The sequence below is a fragment of the Ylistrum balloti genome, unplaced genomic scaffold, assembly GCF_031769215.1.
Source record: "Ylistrum balloti isolate Yb309-2 unplaced genomic scaffold, AGI_CSIRO_Ybal_v1 Utg369846, whole genome shotgun sequence".
In the NCBI taxonomy this organism is placed as follows: domain Eukaryota; kingdom Metazoa; phylum Mollusca; class Bivalvia; order Pectinida; family Pectinidae; genus Ylistrum; species Ylistrum balloti.
Window position 1 is genome coordinate 1 of NW_026782001.1, and position 18183 is coordinate 18183.

At 37.4% G+C, this 18183-nt stretch overlaps 1 protein-coding gene across 1 annotated transcript; it reads right to left on the reverse strand.

Moving 5' to 3' along the window:
* Nucleotides 1–10892: 10892 nt before the first annotated feature.
* On the reverse strand, nt 10893–15964 carry LOC132545391 (uncharacterized). Its single transcript, XM_060209077.1, has 4 exons — nt 15877–15964; nt 14729–15231; nt 11732–12382; nt 10893–11375 (listed from the first exon to the last, which is right to left on the reverse strand). Exons 2-3 carry the CDS (start codon nt 15222–15224, stop codon nt 12141–12143), a joined length of 738 nt encoding a protein of 245 aa, XP_060065060.1. The 5' UTR covers nt 15225–15231; nt 15877–15964; the 3' UTR covers nt 10893–11375; nt 11732–12140.
* Between the last annotated feature and the right edge of the window lie 2219 nt (nt 15965–18183).

An 18183-nucleotide genomic window follows, 5' to 3' on the forward strand; every position in this document is an offset into this window, starting at 1 on the left:
CTGAGGTATACTTTCGCTTTTTTTTGTCTAACAAGGTCAAAAAAGCTTGTTCAAAAGTCAACTAACAACATCGGAAATTATTTATCTAGAGAAATTAGTAATACTTGAAATCAGATTAATATAAATGTCATTGTGTACAGAGTAAAAAAATCAGACACGAGGTTGTCCTGAAGTGACAATGTATACACTTAGTTCAGTTCTCTGTGTAGACCCTAATATTTACTATCAAATTATTGTTATTGTTGAGCATGAAATGTTCTTTGACAAACTGGAAGTAAAGGGAAACTTTTCCAATAAAATTAAAACTGTTCTTTTAGACCGTTATTTGGTTAGTTTAATTCGTCTAATTACAATATCGAAATAAATGAATTTGGTAAATACCATTATTACGACTATAAAAAGAACCAATTATCTGTTATCATAAAAAACGAAAGCAATAACATAAAGAGTAACTACGAGTAGGACATTTAAATTTGTGTCCGGACGATTAAATCGGTACGCTATAACAGAAATACGACAAATAATTTAGATTTAATTTTTTGTAAATTCTTTTTTTAAATGGAGTCCTCAGCCCGCCCACGAACAGGTGTGCTCTACCTGCAGTACAGGTGCCAAGGATACCCGAGTTGGATTGTGAGGACTTACAGCGGCCCACAAAATATGAATTTTTGCTGCCCAGGTCCTCAATTGTAATTCTCTACACAACATCAACATCTGTAGCGGGCATACAAATATTGTTTTCTCACGATGGTGTTCATGAAAGTAAATGGGTTTTCCCTAATTACACATCGTAAAAGTAAATGGGATTTCCCTAGCTACAACATAATATATATTGGCTGCAACCGCATCGAAGGAACGAAAATCCGGGTTCATGAAAATACCCTTGGAAAACAACGGTTGTTTAAATATACAATTAATATGATTAGATCACTTTTAAAACGATAAGTAGCTTATGTTAACTCTGTCAGTATTCAAGTGTTAGTTTATATTTTTAAAATAGATTTTTATAGTTTACCTAACCACGACTAAACCATTTGTTATACATGTGATAATAATAAGTGATGTTATTGAAACCAAACATCATGTGATTTGTTTTCTCTCTCTCATTATCATATGTTGTAATACAATTTTCCAGGTCATCTGCTATAAATATATAGATAGGAAATTAAAGAAAAACACAATTTGGACCGGAAGTTTAGGAGAAACAATGGATTTAAACCACTGACGCCACTTCTACGGTTTGTCAAGTCTACAACACGGAGAGGGATATCGAAAGCTCTCCTCTATGTCAGATAATCCTACATACGATACATCTTTGTTTGTTTGTTTGTCTTCACCACTGCCTCAAGTGTTGTAATGGATTTGTGATCCAAATAAAGTGTTGCTATGTTAGTTCGAATATTTTCCAAAACTAGTGGATTTTCTTTATTGACTCAGTTACAAAAATAATGGAGTCCTTTTCTAAACAGGATTATACCCCATCACAGCTTTCTGTCCGTGTTTATGTATGACATAACCACCTAATCTGATGACGTAATCAGAATGGTGGCCAGTCGAAGCTGCCAAGGTGTCAGAGGCATTACACTGACACATTGTTGTCCGTGTCTTGTACAGCTAACGACATCGCTGGAGAGGTAGTGGAGTTTTTATTAACCTCGGATGAATACCCAGACATGTCCATTGCGCAATTGACGTCCCGTTACACAAAATAAACATAGATTGGATTAGACATAGGACGCGGATCACAGTTATTAACAAACGATCTAAACTAATTAAATTAACCACATTACAGGGAACTCGACAGGTCTATAACGTCAAACTGAAGGGTTAACACGTCAGCTGACACTTGCCTCTGTAGTAATTAGACTGACTCCTCACTCGGTTGGCTCAGTAGAGATAGACACTTACACGATCATTAGTTAGATAAGTAATTCGCCATCAACATCGAAATTATATTCCATTGCTTCGCTCTTCAGTGACTGTTCAAAGAACACGAGGGCTAATTTCATACTAAAACGTTATTTTACTATAAAGAATTATTATGGGAAAATTACATACAGACCAGTCTGTAGTAACGTGGTCTTGTCTTCGGGCAAGCCTCTTTACTGCTCTTGATATTAAGCGACGAACATTCTGTATATTGTTCAGTGACGTAGTCACCAGCCTTAAAAGACCCTCTATGTTCACAGGGAGCTTAATTACAAAAAAAAGGAGTTCTACGGTCAAATATGTATAATGACATATATTAACAGAAGTGTAGATACATTTTAGATCACAAAACAATAATGTTACGTCAATTTGTGACATGTTGACGTATGCCATTGATCTGTCACTCAGATTTCACTCATTTTGACAATCTAATGGCCGTTCAATGATAAAGTTCACGCCTTGTATATAAAAAGGCTGGTAATCAAATTAATCACTAAACAGTAAAACTGGCGAAACATTACAGTGTACAGTGCGGTTTTGCCAGTTAGTCCATTGCATCTTCCCCTGTTATTTTTTTTAAATAAAATTACGCAAGCACTAATTTCTGGGGGGTTCCAGAAGTATTTGGCCATAGCTTCCGTCAAACAATGCAAGCTGTGTTGCGCTTTCTTAAGAACAAAAGAGTAACCTTAACCTGTTGTGCGTTTAAGTTTCAGGAATGCTTTCACTACTGGAGACCAGCGTCCTCAACTTTCTTTATTTTCATTCAAACCCCCATGTTTTAAACTTCCGTGTAAACAGACGGCTGGGTCAGTGCGTCTTTTGAAATTATTTGGCAAAATAATTTTAAACAAGATAAAATTACGCCTCCATATATATATTACGTAAAAAAAGTTTGACATGCAGTATCCTGAATGAAATGTCTCATTGTGTTAAGTCTGGTTTTCTTGAACCGTTTGACAATACAAATATTTGTATGATGTTGGAAGATTGTGAAGAACTATGACTTTAACATTTCTATTTCCTACTGTTTTAGAATCTGTTATTTTTAGCGGACCAGCTTGAAACCGGTTGTTGCAAGACCATATTTTTCTTTGACAACTTAATTGATGTTTTTTTAAGCAGTCGTTACGAGGTTTTTAAACATTCTGAGGGCGCGTCTTACACCTAATTTAAACATACTTGTATGGATAACGACCAGTAAAACATCTCTACTAACAATACAGCTTATACAAATATTTCCGTACAGCTTTACCTGTGTGGACGCCGACAAATGGCTGTCCCCCATTCAGTTCTTTTGAGTGATGTAACTTACCCTTACTACCGACACATGTTACTCGAACGCACCCGGAGGTCAAACTATCTCCCTGACTCGGGCCACTCGAACGCACTCGAAGGTCAAACTAGCTCCCTACCCGGTAGGATTATCATAGAAATTGTCGGTTGAAGTGGAAGATTAAAATCTATCCGTTGTCAATTGATAATCAATCATCTGAGTATGATAAATTTCTTTAATATTTCTTCAGATACATTTTATTTATCAAAGAAAACCCGAGTCATTAGTAATTTTCACATAAATGTATTTTCAGCAATTTGCCTACACGTGTTTAGAGCAGACGGTAGATTTATGGAGATGAGGTTAAGAAGTTGCTCTTATAACTGACACGTGATGGGCACATAATAGAATTATGGCTGTAGATATGAAATCTTCCTTATTCAATATAGACATGATGAAACTGGGGCACACGACCGGGGAACTGAGGAGCTAAATCGTGATAGAATGGAATGTCCCATGGAACACAAGCACTTATTTCATTCATTTCTATATTTATCCTGAAAGATGATTTTACACGTGTTGTATTATACACTGTATGAATGGATTCCAGATAGCCTTATGTTATCTGTATATGTTATCATACACAACAAAAAATAATACATTATTCTACCATGAAGTTATAATGTCTAGCCCCATCGTTAGAGCACTTGACCAGTTGATTTTTTTAAACAATCGAGATAGAACCGATTTACGTTCAAATCTGCATAATCATTAAAGCGTCAGTGTAACACGTAGAATGTTTATTCGTTATATTCGTGGCATTCGAGTTGACAGCATAAACAGTAAAAGTAACGGAACAGCCAAGCATAACCTTAGTGTTTGGAACAGCCAAACGTCACCTATCGTCACCTAGATGTTTGGAACAGCCAAACATCAACAGCCAAACATCATCTAATGTCACCTAGATGTTTGGAACAGCCAAACATCACCTACCGTCACCCAGATGTTTGGAACAGCCAAACATCACCTAACTTCACCTAAGTGTTTGGAACAGCCAAACATAACATTACGTCACCCAAATGCTTGGAACAGCCAAACATCACGTCACCTTAGAGTTTGTAAATTGTCTGCATATGCTCTCTATTCCTGTTAAGGTTTTAGGGATTATAAAGAAATGAAAATATTATTTCATAACATAATTATGCAGATATCAAAATAATACATAGACAGAACCAAAAAGCAACCAAACATGTGCATGATCCAAGTCATTCCGCTAGCAATGACCCAGTTTCTGCACTCACCTCCCCATCGCCCCATCCCCCCCACCCCATCCCCGATCCTCCTTCATCCCCGATAGTAGTAACAGAAACTACCTCAGTTGCATCAACAGAGCAGGATACAAACAGCATTACCACACATGCTGCATTTCGTTTTGGGAGTCTGGCATTTGATACGGTTGACTGGTTCTAAACTTTTAGCAGCTTCCTCCGTCTCAAATAGCGGTCCCTGCCAACACCGGTATAACGTGGAGTTGGCAGGATCTGGTGTATAGCCTAGCCACCTATTAAAATATCCGGCATTTTTGGGAGAATTCAACAGTACACCCACGTTAATACACAGGATAGACACGAGATGTGTTATGTAAGTAAGTTTTAAATAGCTGTATCTCTTCGGCTTATTGTCTGTAGCGCCGTGTGGTTGATCGGGGATAGAATGAACAGTCGGTCACGCTACATACGTTCATGTATATAGACAATGTCTAAAAGATCCAGCCCGTCACGGATAGGACTAGAACACGTTATGATTAACAAGTAACACAATATAACCATTTACAACTGCACACCTCACAACTCTTCGTGTTCGCACAAGTTGTATGTGTTCTTTGAATTGTAAACGGAAATAACGCAAACTGGCGGTCCCCTTGTCTCAGAGATTTTTAAAGCAGCAAATAAACGTAAATTGGTAGGCCCTATTCATAAAAGTTTCAGACATCTACCAGAATGCGAAATGGAGGACTTTGTCACAGAAGGTTTCAGATATGCAGGCACACAAAATTATGAATATCCCTGGTCACAGAGGTCGCATATACATGTTCAGGAGCGCAAAATGGAGATCCTTTGTCACGGAGATTTCAGTCAGGAGCGTAGAATGGAGGTCCCATGCCAGAGAAGTTTCAGAGATGTACAGGACCGCAAAAATGGAGGTTCTGTGCCCTGTCGGGGGATAGACGAACTTGAGAATTAGTCTGCTGAACTCGTATATGTGTTATTGTAGTGCTTACCGAGGAAATGGTGGAGTTATGTTGTAATTTGTCACCTCCTTCCGGGACGAGGAATGTTGGAAATGTATGGGAGGCAAACCTTTGCATTCCAGTTTTTTTGTTAACTTTAATCAAAAAGGATACTAGGAAATATCTTATAAATTATCCATAAATTACATCCGCACAGGCTATACAGCGAATATAAAATGATATTCAAGAACTGGGGACATTTACAAATCTTATAAGAAAAAAATGATAAATTTATGAATTTACATGACAAAATGATTTTTTCCCAGAGTCACGATGAATTTGCTATAACACATTTCAGAATGCTGGGCGTAGGCCTCTGTCTGGATATCTTAAACACGTAGAATTCTACAATATATAAGTAATGTGAGTTTATGTTTGTAATATGTTAAGTAAATTATGGAAATATACTGGTTGCTGGTATCAAATAACACACCTGTTGTCCATCGGTATTAAAACTATCTATATTTGTGCGACATTCCTTCTAAGTTAAACTTGTCAGAGTAACTACCAGGTCTGTCTGTCTGTCTTCGTCACTAGCCCTCCGTCTCTGGGTCTTATCCTGAGACGAATTCTGGTCAAATTAAAATGACCTTCGTTTGTTTTCCAGACATATTCTGTGTGATAGGGGCGACACATAGAGTGCCTTGGTTGGTACGGTGAGTTTGACCGATGTGTTGAGTGGAGATGTATATCCCAGTTAACGAGGAGAGGACGAGGCGTCTACATACAAATTGACAACATATACACATAGCTTTCATGAAATAGCCAACAGGAAATGAACACATTGACCTACCGATAAACATGAAATTTATTTAAATCATCTGTGCCCTTTGTGACAGGAGGTTGTGTGTTCGAAACGCATTTTGAGGATGCAGGGAACACATCCTGTAAATTAATATGACATATGATATTTACACAAACTTTGTGTTATATCATATCCTGTCATTTAGAGGCGAGTTGTTAAATTTTAAGCACGTCTCGTCCATATATGATAAATAACGACTTTTCCGAAATGCATGCGGCTACAAAATTTGTTGAACGAAGCGCGTGCAGGATGCCATTTCATGGAAATTCATGTTGCTTTATGCTTGTTTTCGGTGTATTTGTGTTCCTCTCTTGGAGGAGGGTACTGAGTATTTTGTCATATTTGCAAATCAAAACAAATGTGCCTTTGCATTTCATACCGATTGACGCACTTTCATTGTAAGATGTTTAGTAGCTAGATATAAAATACGAAACCCATCAGATTACAAATGACACGGAACGCATTTTTATTGTTTGTGAAAATCGCCTTTTCATGACTTGATTGGTGTCGACGGTGACCTCAGAGTTCAGTTCCCATACCCTAGACGGGCATTAAAGATACGTTTTGTATGCAAAAACACAATATCACCAAATCGTTTGCAGACGACATCTTTGTTCTCGTAGAAACCCAATCGTGAAGTTATCCCCGGGCGGGAATCTGATATGCGTTCATTAAAACTAGAAAATTGTAAGTTTTTAGTGAATGTTACTGTCTATATAGCCAGGCGTCTGTGTATCTCACCACTACACGTCTAATGGGGAGGAGGGAGGGCCCACTTAATCCCTCCCAAAACACAGCGCCGTGATGGCCGCAAGCTGCTCGTTTTCTAAACGAGACACTTTCCATACAAAAGGTAGATTTTATAAAAGACAAAACCAGTTTGTGTGCTTAGAGCAATTTTAGAGGAGAGCATTGAAATTATGTCGTCCGCGAAATGTCGCGTGAAAAAGTGTCAATTATTGGCCATTAAATTGCAGTGAAATTCGAATTAATTCATTCGGTTGATAGAGTTCTGAGAAGAGAATAAATAGTGTACCAGTTGAAACCTAAAACCATATCATCAGATGGACAGAATTTACATTAATAAACAGATTGCTTGTTAAGATTCTGTCGAGATTGAAGACCACCACCGAAATATAATGTAGGGTTTGTACGATGGCGTATGGGCAAATCCATAATGCCTGGGGGCAAAATTGGGAAAACGTAGAAATTAATTTCAACATTATAAACATATACATTTTATATGATATATGAACAATTCCATTATTTTTAGCAGAAATGGTACTTTAACCTTTAAGTGAGCCATGTTTTGTCGGATTCCTACATCTTCATGTAAAGATAAATCATTATAATTAAAAACGCGAATAATTTTACTTTAAAAAGCCCCTTGATTTACCGAAGCGGTCAGTTATATCTCAAGCTGGTCTGCCTTTATATGACATTTGAAACATACATATTTATTAGGGTTGGGGTACATGCGTCCTAGCTTTGAATGACATACATATATATATGTAAGTGTATATAAATGTACGGCTGCATGAAGTCCCAGACTCCACGTGACTATTGTGTACGTATTTCGGAGGGGACGTTTCATGATTCAAAACAAAAAGTGCATTGTTATCAAAAAATGTCTGTTGTTGATATGTAGATATCATAGGCCTGTGCATGCTGTAATCTGTAGTATTCATTTAAGTACTTTAAAGCAATATTTATGTGATTTTTGTGGCAAGATGAATACATGTGTCAATATTTCAAATTTCCATTGTAATGTCCCCTCCGTTGAAAAAGCCCTTTCAGTTTTAAACCAATAATATTTCGACGCAAAATGCGCTCAAATGTTCATTTTTTATATTGCCAACGCTCCTAGATTGATAATATTATTAGGATTTAGATGTCCAGAGAAAATGAAATACATGTACATCGCATTCACTATTACAATCAACGCCAACTTCAAATTAATATTACATACAAACTTTTAACTTCTAAGCTCCTCCGTGCCTTTCACACAGATAATGTTGTTCAACGTCTCTGTTTTGAAATCTTCTTCGAAATTATAAGGGTTTGGAAACAGAATGTCGAAACTACCGTCGCACAGTGTGCTTCGTCGTGCCATTTTGAAATGTCCCCTCCGGACCACGACAATAGATTACGTACACAACGCTAGTTTTAACAGACTTTGTTTAAAAGACTTTACATACAATTCTATACCCATTATCACTGATTTCTTCGTGTACATGCCGGATATAGAAATTATGAGATGACACAGACGGACGTTCAGTCTTCCGTAACGCCTAATCTTATCATTATTGTACTTTTTCAGGTTCTCCATGTAAAACTCTTGTTTGTGTTTTGTCCAGAAGTGACCCCAGTAACACTAGACTTCCAGGTTTCTCTATAGTAACGAGGGCTCATCATCACGCTCCACTGTATCGTATTCTACAATTGTTTAGAAAGGTGCTGTTCACTTGTGTCTGATGTATAAGCTTACATGTACACAATTTCTTATATTCGTGATAATAAATGCAGTGACGGTGAGTTAATTTAAATGTAAATCTTCGTCTAAGTACCCTCTCAATGTGTAAATACCGGTATCAAATATTCCCCGGGAAACGCTCCACAGTTCAATTACCATGTAGATGTTGGGGGTACAGATCGCCTTGCTAGCCTAGGTTAACAGGAATTTCCCTTTAGTCGAGCAGTAGAGCGTCCGGCTAGTGACCGAAGGGTCGCTAGTTCGAACCCCAGCGATGGCAAGGTGTCTTTCATTACTCACTAATACACCTGTCTAAGCAGCGTATACCATGTGATTGGTATCTGAGTTGTAGAGCCACAGAAAAAAATACACGAAAACTGTTGATGAACCAATTTTGATAGAGGGTTGAAAATGTCGGTCGTATTTAGGAGTCGTCCACGTTGGATATGTTTCGGAAGTTGGATGACGTTTTTCGAGAGCGATATAGTTTCAACATGGCGTAGATGACCGGGGAGACTTGTCACAGACGACGCCTGTTGGGTGCCCGTCGTCGTTATCATCAGCGTGGTACAATAATCGACCTGTTTGACAGTCAGTTATCTCCTTAACAATAGACCCATATATCTGAAACGGTCATAAAATAAAAATACACTATTTATGTCGGGCTAATTTGAGGAGGAACATGATTCATTGTGTGTGGAATTCGCTATCTCGCTCCTAAACAAAGCTGGTGTTTGGGTTAAGATAGGGGAGTAAAATGCAATGGAGGGTAATTTTACGGTACATGAACAAAGAGCCCTTGTGACTCACGCCTACACCCTCCCGCTTGTCGACTGGGAACGCGTGTGATGTCGACCGGTGACTTTTACTTCAGCGTGATTTCCAGCAAAATTAGCGAAATTTGACATAAATAACGTCTTCATCTGTCACGTTATGTACAAATTGTGATAGCCATAGTAATGTGTTTGTCACAACTCCTGTATACAGTATTTCAATATAAAGCAATTACTACCGATAATATTACTAAAGTCTCATTTATCCGGCAACAGTGCCTTAATATTCAACCAGCAGTAACATTTACATACACGGCATGTTTCACCCAAGTAGATTTGTTAAATATAGAATCTTCCCCTAGAAATCCAGGAATGTGCCCTTAACCAAAACGTTTTTCTACCTTTAATAACATAAACGCATCAAACATACATGTCTCTCTGCCTTAGAATCACTGCTCTGTTGACAAATTTCTCCGGCTTGTGAAATCAGTGCCCCGTTTTCGTATTCTGGTAATTATTATTCGCGTGTATGAAACTTGGTCTCCCCCCCCCACCCCCTGCATCTGTTGCGAAGTTGTTTCATCATTTCAGTGAAGCAAAAGTTGGCAGATTACTTTGTATTTAACAATATATGTTGATATACGACACAAGGTATGAGTAATTTTATAAAAAAAAAATATATATATATATATTATCATTTACTCTGTCACTGGTTCTAACACCTGTCGTGTTGCATGTCGCCTGTTGCCCAAAGTCAGATCCCTGTGGTATTCATGTCGGACAGTGTGTAGATGTCCTATCTCTTCCCTTAAAAGCTTTGCGTTGTGTTGCTATATAACTATAAAATCTATTTAACAACAATCACGAAGCACAATATCTGCTTATGTCTATCACTTTAGTCGCTGGTTCGAAGCGTTCCTTTACGTTAACAGCAAGTCATTTAAAGAGGTGCACGATATAGTGGAAGAAAGCCAGAGTTCCAGGACAGTGAATGTTCCAAGATGGAGGGCTAGTGATGAAAACAGAAGCCTTAACCACTCGGCCACCGAGGCAGGGAACAAGGAAAGTTCCTCAAACCAAAATGGAGTGTTTTTTTCGGAAACTGGTTTTACTAGCTTACCTGTTCCGAGTGCTTTGACTTCTATAATCATAAACTCGGGTATATCCAACAAATTTCCTCAACCCGTTCAAATATTTTTAATTTCTCAAAAAAAAAAAAAAAAAAAATGAAAATTTAAAAGCTGCTTGTAACTACCCTTTTCAAAATTTGAATATTGTGTTATGGTTGAACGTTGAGGAAATTTGGTGTAGGACAGGAATGACAATTCAAACACGATTTTGTTATCGTTATGTTTTATAATTACAAACTTTTTGCATTGTTTGCATCATTTTCAAATAGAAAAATAATAAAGAATCAATAAATACGATAAAGAAATCACAGACATAGCATACATTATCATTCTTTGGAATCTCAAAGTCGAGACATTCTGGTCCCTTGGGTCAATATATTTATCTAAATCAAATCAGGAAAGTTATCCGAAACGATCGGAAGTCGATGAAAATCCGGCTGGATTTCAATAATTGTTAACGCACACTAAACACACAATATTGTAATCAAAACCAAAATATGAAAGCACCACACAAATCTCGTGTCCTTGTTAAAAGTCACAAATATTTCATCATTTCAACCTTAGTAGCATTATTAATATGGATCTATGTTAGAAAATTGAACTCCAGAAACATATATCAGTACATCATCCATGACACTTTTCTGTAAAATCTTGTCCTGGACCTCCAGCACGGCAACCGGAATCTGATACCATAGACCACTGAAACATCGAAAGGGAGACCAAAAATTAGTGTCATCTCAAGTTATTACGAGTTAACATTTTAAGTGGAAATTATCAATCGGGGCCGAGGCACGAAGAAATTTGAATAAAGTGAGTATGTGATACCTTAGATGCTTGAGGAATTATTTACATTTCAACCCAGACACATTACCATGTATAGTATCTAGTTATTCACTATCTATTTAAAATACGAAATAGCCAGAATACGCCCTCTGACAGCATGTCGGGACTTTTAACAGACCGTGAAACGATTTTATAGGAAAGAGTTGGAAATATAATACCATTTTCAATTTTATCTCCATTACGAAAGAGTGTTGTGTTATAAAACAAATTACCTTGCATATCAAAAGTACATCTCCTTCACGAATGACCGGGAATCGCTGAGCGTTCTTTCTCCGGGGTTTGTAGTGGGTGTTCATTGCTGGAAGAATTGCCCTTGGTCAGGTATCGAAGAACTGTGGTCATTTTGAAGAAGGCGTTCTTTCCTTTTACGAAGTGACCACAAGATGTCCGTAGCTGGCACACCCCCAGTCATTCATCTGATCATGGCAACATTTTCTGAACAAGCTTATTTCCATAGTAGCACCAAATAATTATACACTTCCATAAAATCGTCACATATCAAAAGTTTTTATATCAATTTGAGCTTTGCATACCGGTACAAGTTTGGATGGTCCTGTACGGAAGATTTTTTTCTCGAGTTAACAAATATTAACGTCAAATGAAGCAGTCTTAATTCCCCCACTACGACGAAGTTGGTGCCTTAAAATAGACGTAGTTTGTAGATCCGGATGATACAGTTTGTCCGCTGTTATCTGCGTCGTAGTCACAATCCTGGCTAGCAAACGGTATGTAGATGTTTGGTAACACAACCATACGACCGCCACTCGCACTGTCGTCGCTCTCCTCCACGTCGGCTGACGTCGCCTTCTTACTGCGTGGGGGATAATACGTCTGCATCGGGGACGGCGCCGGACTGCACATTTCTGAAAATAAATAAATGTAATAATTGTTGATCAAAGATTTTTGATTGAAATAGTCACACTTACAACAAATTTATATCAAGGGTTTTTCTCATTTCAAATGACACTATTTTAGGGGGGAAACTTCTATGACACCACGTTGACAGTAGTTATGTTTACGAGTTTTCACACGTGACCACATCACGTGTCATTAGCATTATGTCTATATATAGTAAGGCAACTTGTCAGTGGCCGTTTCAATAGCGACATTTGTGAGGAAATTTACATCTGTTGTAGCTGTGAAACTATGATGAATGTTCATGTCCTGTCTGGCGGTGACAGGGCTGTCGACTAAGGTCACAATGAAATCCGACATCAGACAATAGAAACGATGTTGATTACCGGAAGTTTTAATTGTCTTTTTTTTTATTACTACACGAACTATTATTAGATGTAAGAAACCATCGCAAGTTTTTTTTACTATTATTATTAAATCCATATATATAGTCACAACGGAGCTCCAATTGTAAATTTGTCATTTTAAATGCTGTTGTAATTCACGGCTGGGTTGATATACTGATCAAATTTAGCCATAAATCTAACATCTTCGCATCATTTATTTTAATGATGAGCCGCGTCATCAAATTTTATAAAAGGCGAATGAATTACGATTCTCGTTTTAAAATACGATTCCAATTTCAAAACTGCACATTACAATCTTACAGGATTTTTATCACCAATGCATGTTTCCTTTTGTAATAAAATCGCATTTCCTGTCCTTTTTAAAATACCTCCCTTTCATCCACCGAGCATCAGATATTTCTATTGTTAATCTTGCCTCCCCGAATTTTAGCCGGGGTTATAATGTTCTCTGTTCGGGAAGTGATCGAGAGTGAACCATGGCGGTGTTACTTTCTGGCAGTTCTGCTCGGCTGGCATTACAATAGGGGACGATCCCTAATTCTCATGGCAAGTTCACCTCGCAGTAAAATAAAAGGCCAAGGCAAGTCAAGTGTCTAGGAACTGCCTGGATTTCCGTGAAATAAATTGTATGAATAATCTGAATATTTCAAATTTGACACAAATGCAATCCATTTTCGATATCTCTTATTACAAATCTGACCCGTCTCGTACTTTTCATAAATCTATATAGAATTAATTTCATTTTATTCGTTTTAAGAAAATAATGTGTCCTTGTTGAACCAAGTCTGTGATCAGATTTGTGTGCAATTTAAACAGTTTTGATTCAATGTGAAATAATTCTGCCAGACGTCAAAAGTCACAAAGAACTCCGTCCAATACCATGAAATCAATTACAGCGGATGTAAAGAAGATTTTGCTTATAATCTGATTTCTCTTGCTGTTAAAAAAGGGGCCGACGTTTTCGGACAGCGAAACTATTCAACCGAATGACAATGAAATGAAAGACATGGATAAAATCCCGCGAATTCACTGAGCAAAGATAATGTGAACACGTTAGTCCAAATTTGTCGCCGATAGAATTTCAGGGTGTGTAATAACGGAGGGAGATTCGAAACATTCCAGAGGGTCACAGTTGACTGTGGTTTATGAAAATCTGCCCGCTACACCTACATGCTTACGACCAAATTACCAGAAGCACGTGGTCTTCAAAATACACCCACATACTTGATTAAAAATTGGTGTTGAAGTTTATCCATGTAGATGAAAAGCTTAAAAGATACTCGTACTTTATTAAAAGTAAAATTTTATTTGGATCATATTTCAATTTAAATATGCACGTTTTGATAAAAAAAATGTAACCGTGCACGTGTTCAAGATTAATACGTTAAATATTAATCCAGGACACTGAGAAAATTATTTCTAGAAATTAAGCAACATTATGGACTTACACGAAATAGCAGTGCAAGGTATTTACTAATTATGATACTGGATTACTTTTCAAAGAACTGCGTGAACCAATGCAGAATCCTGCGTAGACAGTCTCGAATGTATACTTATCGACAGCCCGAGACAGTGTGAGTGATTAAAAAAAAAATCTACGAGACTGGGGACAAAAACACCAAATTTACATTTAGACTTTCATTCTTTGGCTCTGTAGTTCCCAGTTAATGACTTTCTGTGAATGGGTAACATTTCCAAAAAACAGATGGAGGGATGATCGTAGGTTTTTAGTCATGGTACCATTTAGAAGACCAAGACAAGTTAAGCATGGGTATCTATTCACAACGTAGAGAGGTCATTTGAAACTTCTAATTGATAAAAAGTCACTGTAATGTGAAGTAATATTAATTTAGCCGGTTGTGTGCTTTGAATGAAAAGGTGTAGAATCTACATATGAACAATAAAAAAACTGATACACATGTAAATAATAGAGTTAGCAATACTTACCGGGATCATAAATGATTTCTTTTTCCTCTCGGCGTTTCTTGCAGACGAAACAGACGAGGATGATGTAGACGATGACGAAGAGGGAGACGAAGGACAGAACTCCGAGCAGTGCCATAGCCAATGTGTACCATTTACCATTCTTCATAGTAATCGGTGCCTGTCCTCGGACGTCTGACGGATCGTTATTCGGCGTGTTAACATCAATGTTTAATTCATTGGTCACAAACACTTCCTGGGAGATGTTGTTCTTGCTTGGAAGCAGGTTGATGAACGGCGCTTGATGGAACTCATCGAATTCGATGAAGGGTCCACACACTGTATCCCGAGTTTTGTCGCAAGGTCGACGGATCACTTCGTTAACTGGACATTGTGTGCAGGGTCTACACACATTCAAATTCTTTTCCAAGTACTGTGAAGATTTGCACGTGGGAATCTGCTGCTGTGTTCCCAGAACTAAGCTAAATAATCCACACATGATTAGCATCTCGACAGCCATGGTGAATCTGAAATAAACACAGGAATTAATTACAAACTCAATTTAATAATCAAACGCTGGAATTTCAATCTACGATAAAACTTTACAATACTGAAAATATGTTTCCGTCGAAGTTATCTTTTCGCACCTATAAAGCACGGCCTTATCTCGAACATTACAACAGGATACGCAGCTAGCAGTTTGATTTTATTTTTAATTACAAATTACTTCAGTAACGCTCAAAGGCAATGATTTTAAGTGTTTTCAAATATTTTCTCCAAAAATTTGCATATGAGCAGTTTCAGTACCTGTCACATTTTACCTGGGGACAGGAAATTCCTTTTAAAGGACTGGCAAGGTTTTTTTTATAGATGCGTTGCGTCACGGCAACTTTTAGACAAAGATCCAGGTCAATGGCTATCGTACTTGGTTTGATATAAACTATTGAAATAAATCACCAAAAAACAAGTTGAAACTATCAGATATAATTTCATGATTTCTGTTAAATGATAACAAACTAGATGAAATCGTTTCAACCGTCAGCAAAATGCTTAACTAGTGGCACACTGGCACGATGGGTATTTAAAAAAAAACACTTGAATAGTAAGTCAACAAGGATCCGGACTCATTGTTGAAAGTTGATATCGACACTTGGTCAGAACCGTGTACTTACCTTAAGAAACTGAAGTAAATATAAATCCGCTGGAAAGTGGAGGAAAATGTAACAGATTACACAAATGAACAGCAGAGTAAACTCTTAGCACATGTATTCCCACGCCAGGCGAATGAATGGTTTACACGCTGTCGCTGTGATCTGCGAACTTCAATGAACGAAACTGTCAGACAATTATTGACACGCCCATTGATAACAATCCAGCCAATCAAATCCCTACTTCGTGGCTCGACGAGTCCGCCCATAGATCGTGGTTGCGTTTTATGTTTTTGAATTACAACGTGTTTTGAACAAAATATCATACAATAATTGTTAAAAATATGATATCAGCGCAGAACTTATTATAAGCAAACGCTAAATACTTAGATATTTTGAGAAATTTTTCGTTGGTTTCAAAATCTGCTGATTGATATTTTCGGGGTCATGACCCTAGACTGTTCATTCATACCAGCTAGCTAAACAACCTGTTACACATGGGGCCAGTTTCGTTCACACGCTGATCGCTGTACCCACCTGAATAGGTAGAAATTCCTAGAGCCTTTGTAATATCTGACCTCGCCAACCAACCACAGGCCCCGACAACGAGAAATTTGAATATCCGTCACGTTTGTATGTCGAGAAGAATGTATTTGTTTATATTGTTAAAGCGGCATACATTTTCTGTAGAAATATGATAAACATTACTTGTTGGATGGTTAGAAAATACATAAGAATAGTGCATCATTCCCAATGTCAAGGTTAGTGAGTCTACAGGATTTGTTTTAATACCAATTTAAAAGATTGAAAGTAGTATAGATACATAACTAGGGGATTGTAATGTATTTGGTTAATGAAACATATTATCTGAGACGTATAATATGTGATATGTAAGTCTAAATGTTAACGAGACTGACCCTGTAAAGGCAAAGGAGAACTCTATATGTGAAACAGACCTACTTCTGTACCTCCATTGTTTTGTATTGAGTTTCAAAACAATACATTTCGTTGAGATACCGTGTGTTATCTCCGCCGCTGATTTCAGTAAATCTACACGAGTAAGCGTGGGGCTCTGCTTCTCTATTATTTCAGGTGTATTTATTCCATGTATTCTTAACAAGTTGTAATTATGTGCTCATGGCACTGATGTTAAATGTGATATATTTAGAGACATCTCTGAGAATACAGGACCTTTCTCCACTAGTTTCTACATAGTTATGTAATAAAATTTCCCTCGTAGTCTAACATGTTATCTTGTTTTTAAGAGGGTCGCATACCAACAGAGGTCACGAAGGATCAAATCTATTTAGTTACCACATGTATCATACCACTGAGGGTGCATTTTCTCTCTAAAACAAAACAGATGTGGACGAATAGTTGGGCCCTGACTCCCACCGTAGTTAACGGGTTCCACTTAATTCCGGACGTGATATTTCTCAGAGATATTTCTGATTGATACAAATCATTACTATTTAAAATCATATTTTAAAAAAAAGAATTCCAGTTAATTTTGATTGATGTACGTTTTAAAAGAGTTCTAACCATATCAAGAGCGACAACTGGGTAATGAAGATTTACATAAAACTGATCAATGAATTCCTGTAGATCAGAGAATGTATATATGTGCATAAGTCTATCCGGACACCTGTTTTCACAATCAGATTAAGAATAAATAAGTGTAGACGGTTGTGTATATAACACACGGAAACGGATAAAGCGATGGGACTCCAATGTCAACCTGTCTCCGACAAAGTTCAGGTCGATGTTAAGCTTATCGTTAACACAACACCATTAGACGGACTGGCTGCTTGAGAGATAGACTTCTAGACATTCTAATTACAATATGTTTCCTGTGTCAATCACGTGACTATCCTCGACACGATTACAATGAGGTTATATATCTATTACTCGTCCGTTTGTCTTCCGACACGGCGCCTACCTTAACGCTTATGTAGACACCCCGCCCCTTCTCAACATGCACACAAAACCGGAGAAGACAGATCAATCGAAAAATCCAGATAATCTCTTGTCGTAATAACGAAATGTGAGATATTGCATGATTTCTGTCACTACATCCGACCAGCGCATAGAATATGCACTGACAGGTTACATTACGTTTCTAATACATATTTCTGTTGTCTAATTTCATTATTTCATAATGTGATTTCATTCATAAATTTTTTGTCATCTTTCTGTCAATTATATGACCTTAACTGATTATTAAAGCAAAGGCTTGTTAATTATATCATATTTGCACAGTAATTATGAATGAATTATGATTTGTCTACCTGATTATACTGGTCACTATGTATTTAAATGAACTCATTCAAT

Excerpts from the sequence above, each read along its gene's own strand:
- LOC132545391 (XM_060209077.1), bottom strand. The coding sequence starts at position 15,224 with ATGGCTGTCGAGATGCTAATCATGTGTGGATTATTTAGCTTAGTTCTG. Across the intron at positions 12,383-14,728 it reads AGAAATCATTTATGATCCCG|AAATGTGCAGTCCGGCGCCG; the intron begins GTAAGTATTGCT and ends ATTTATTTTCAG.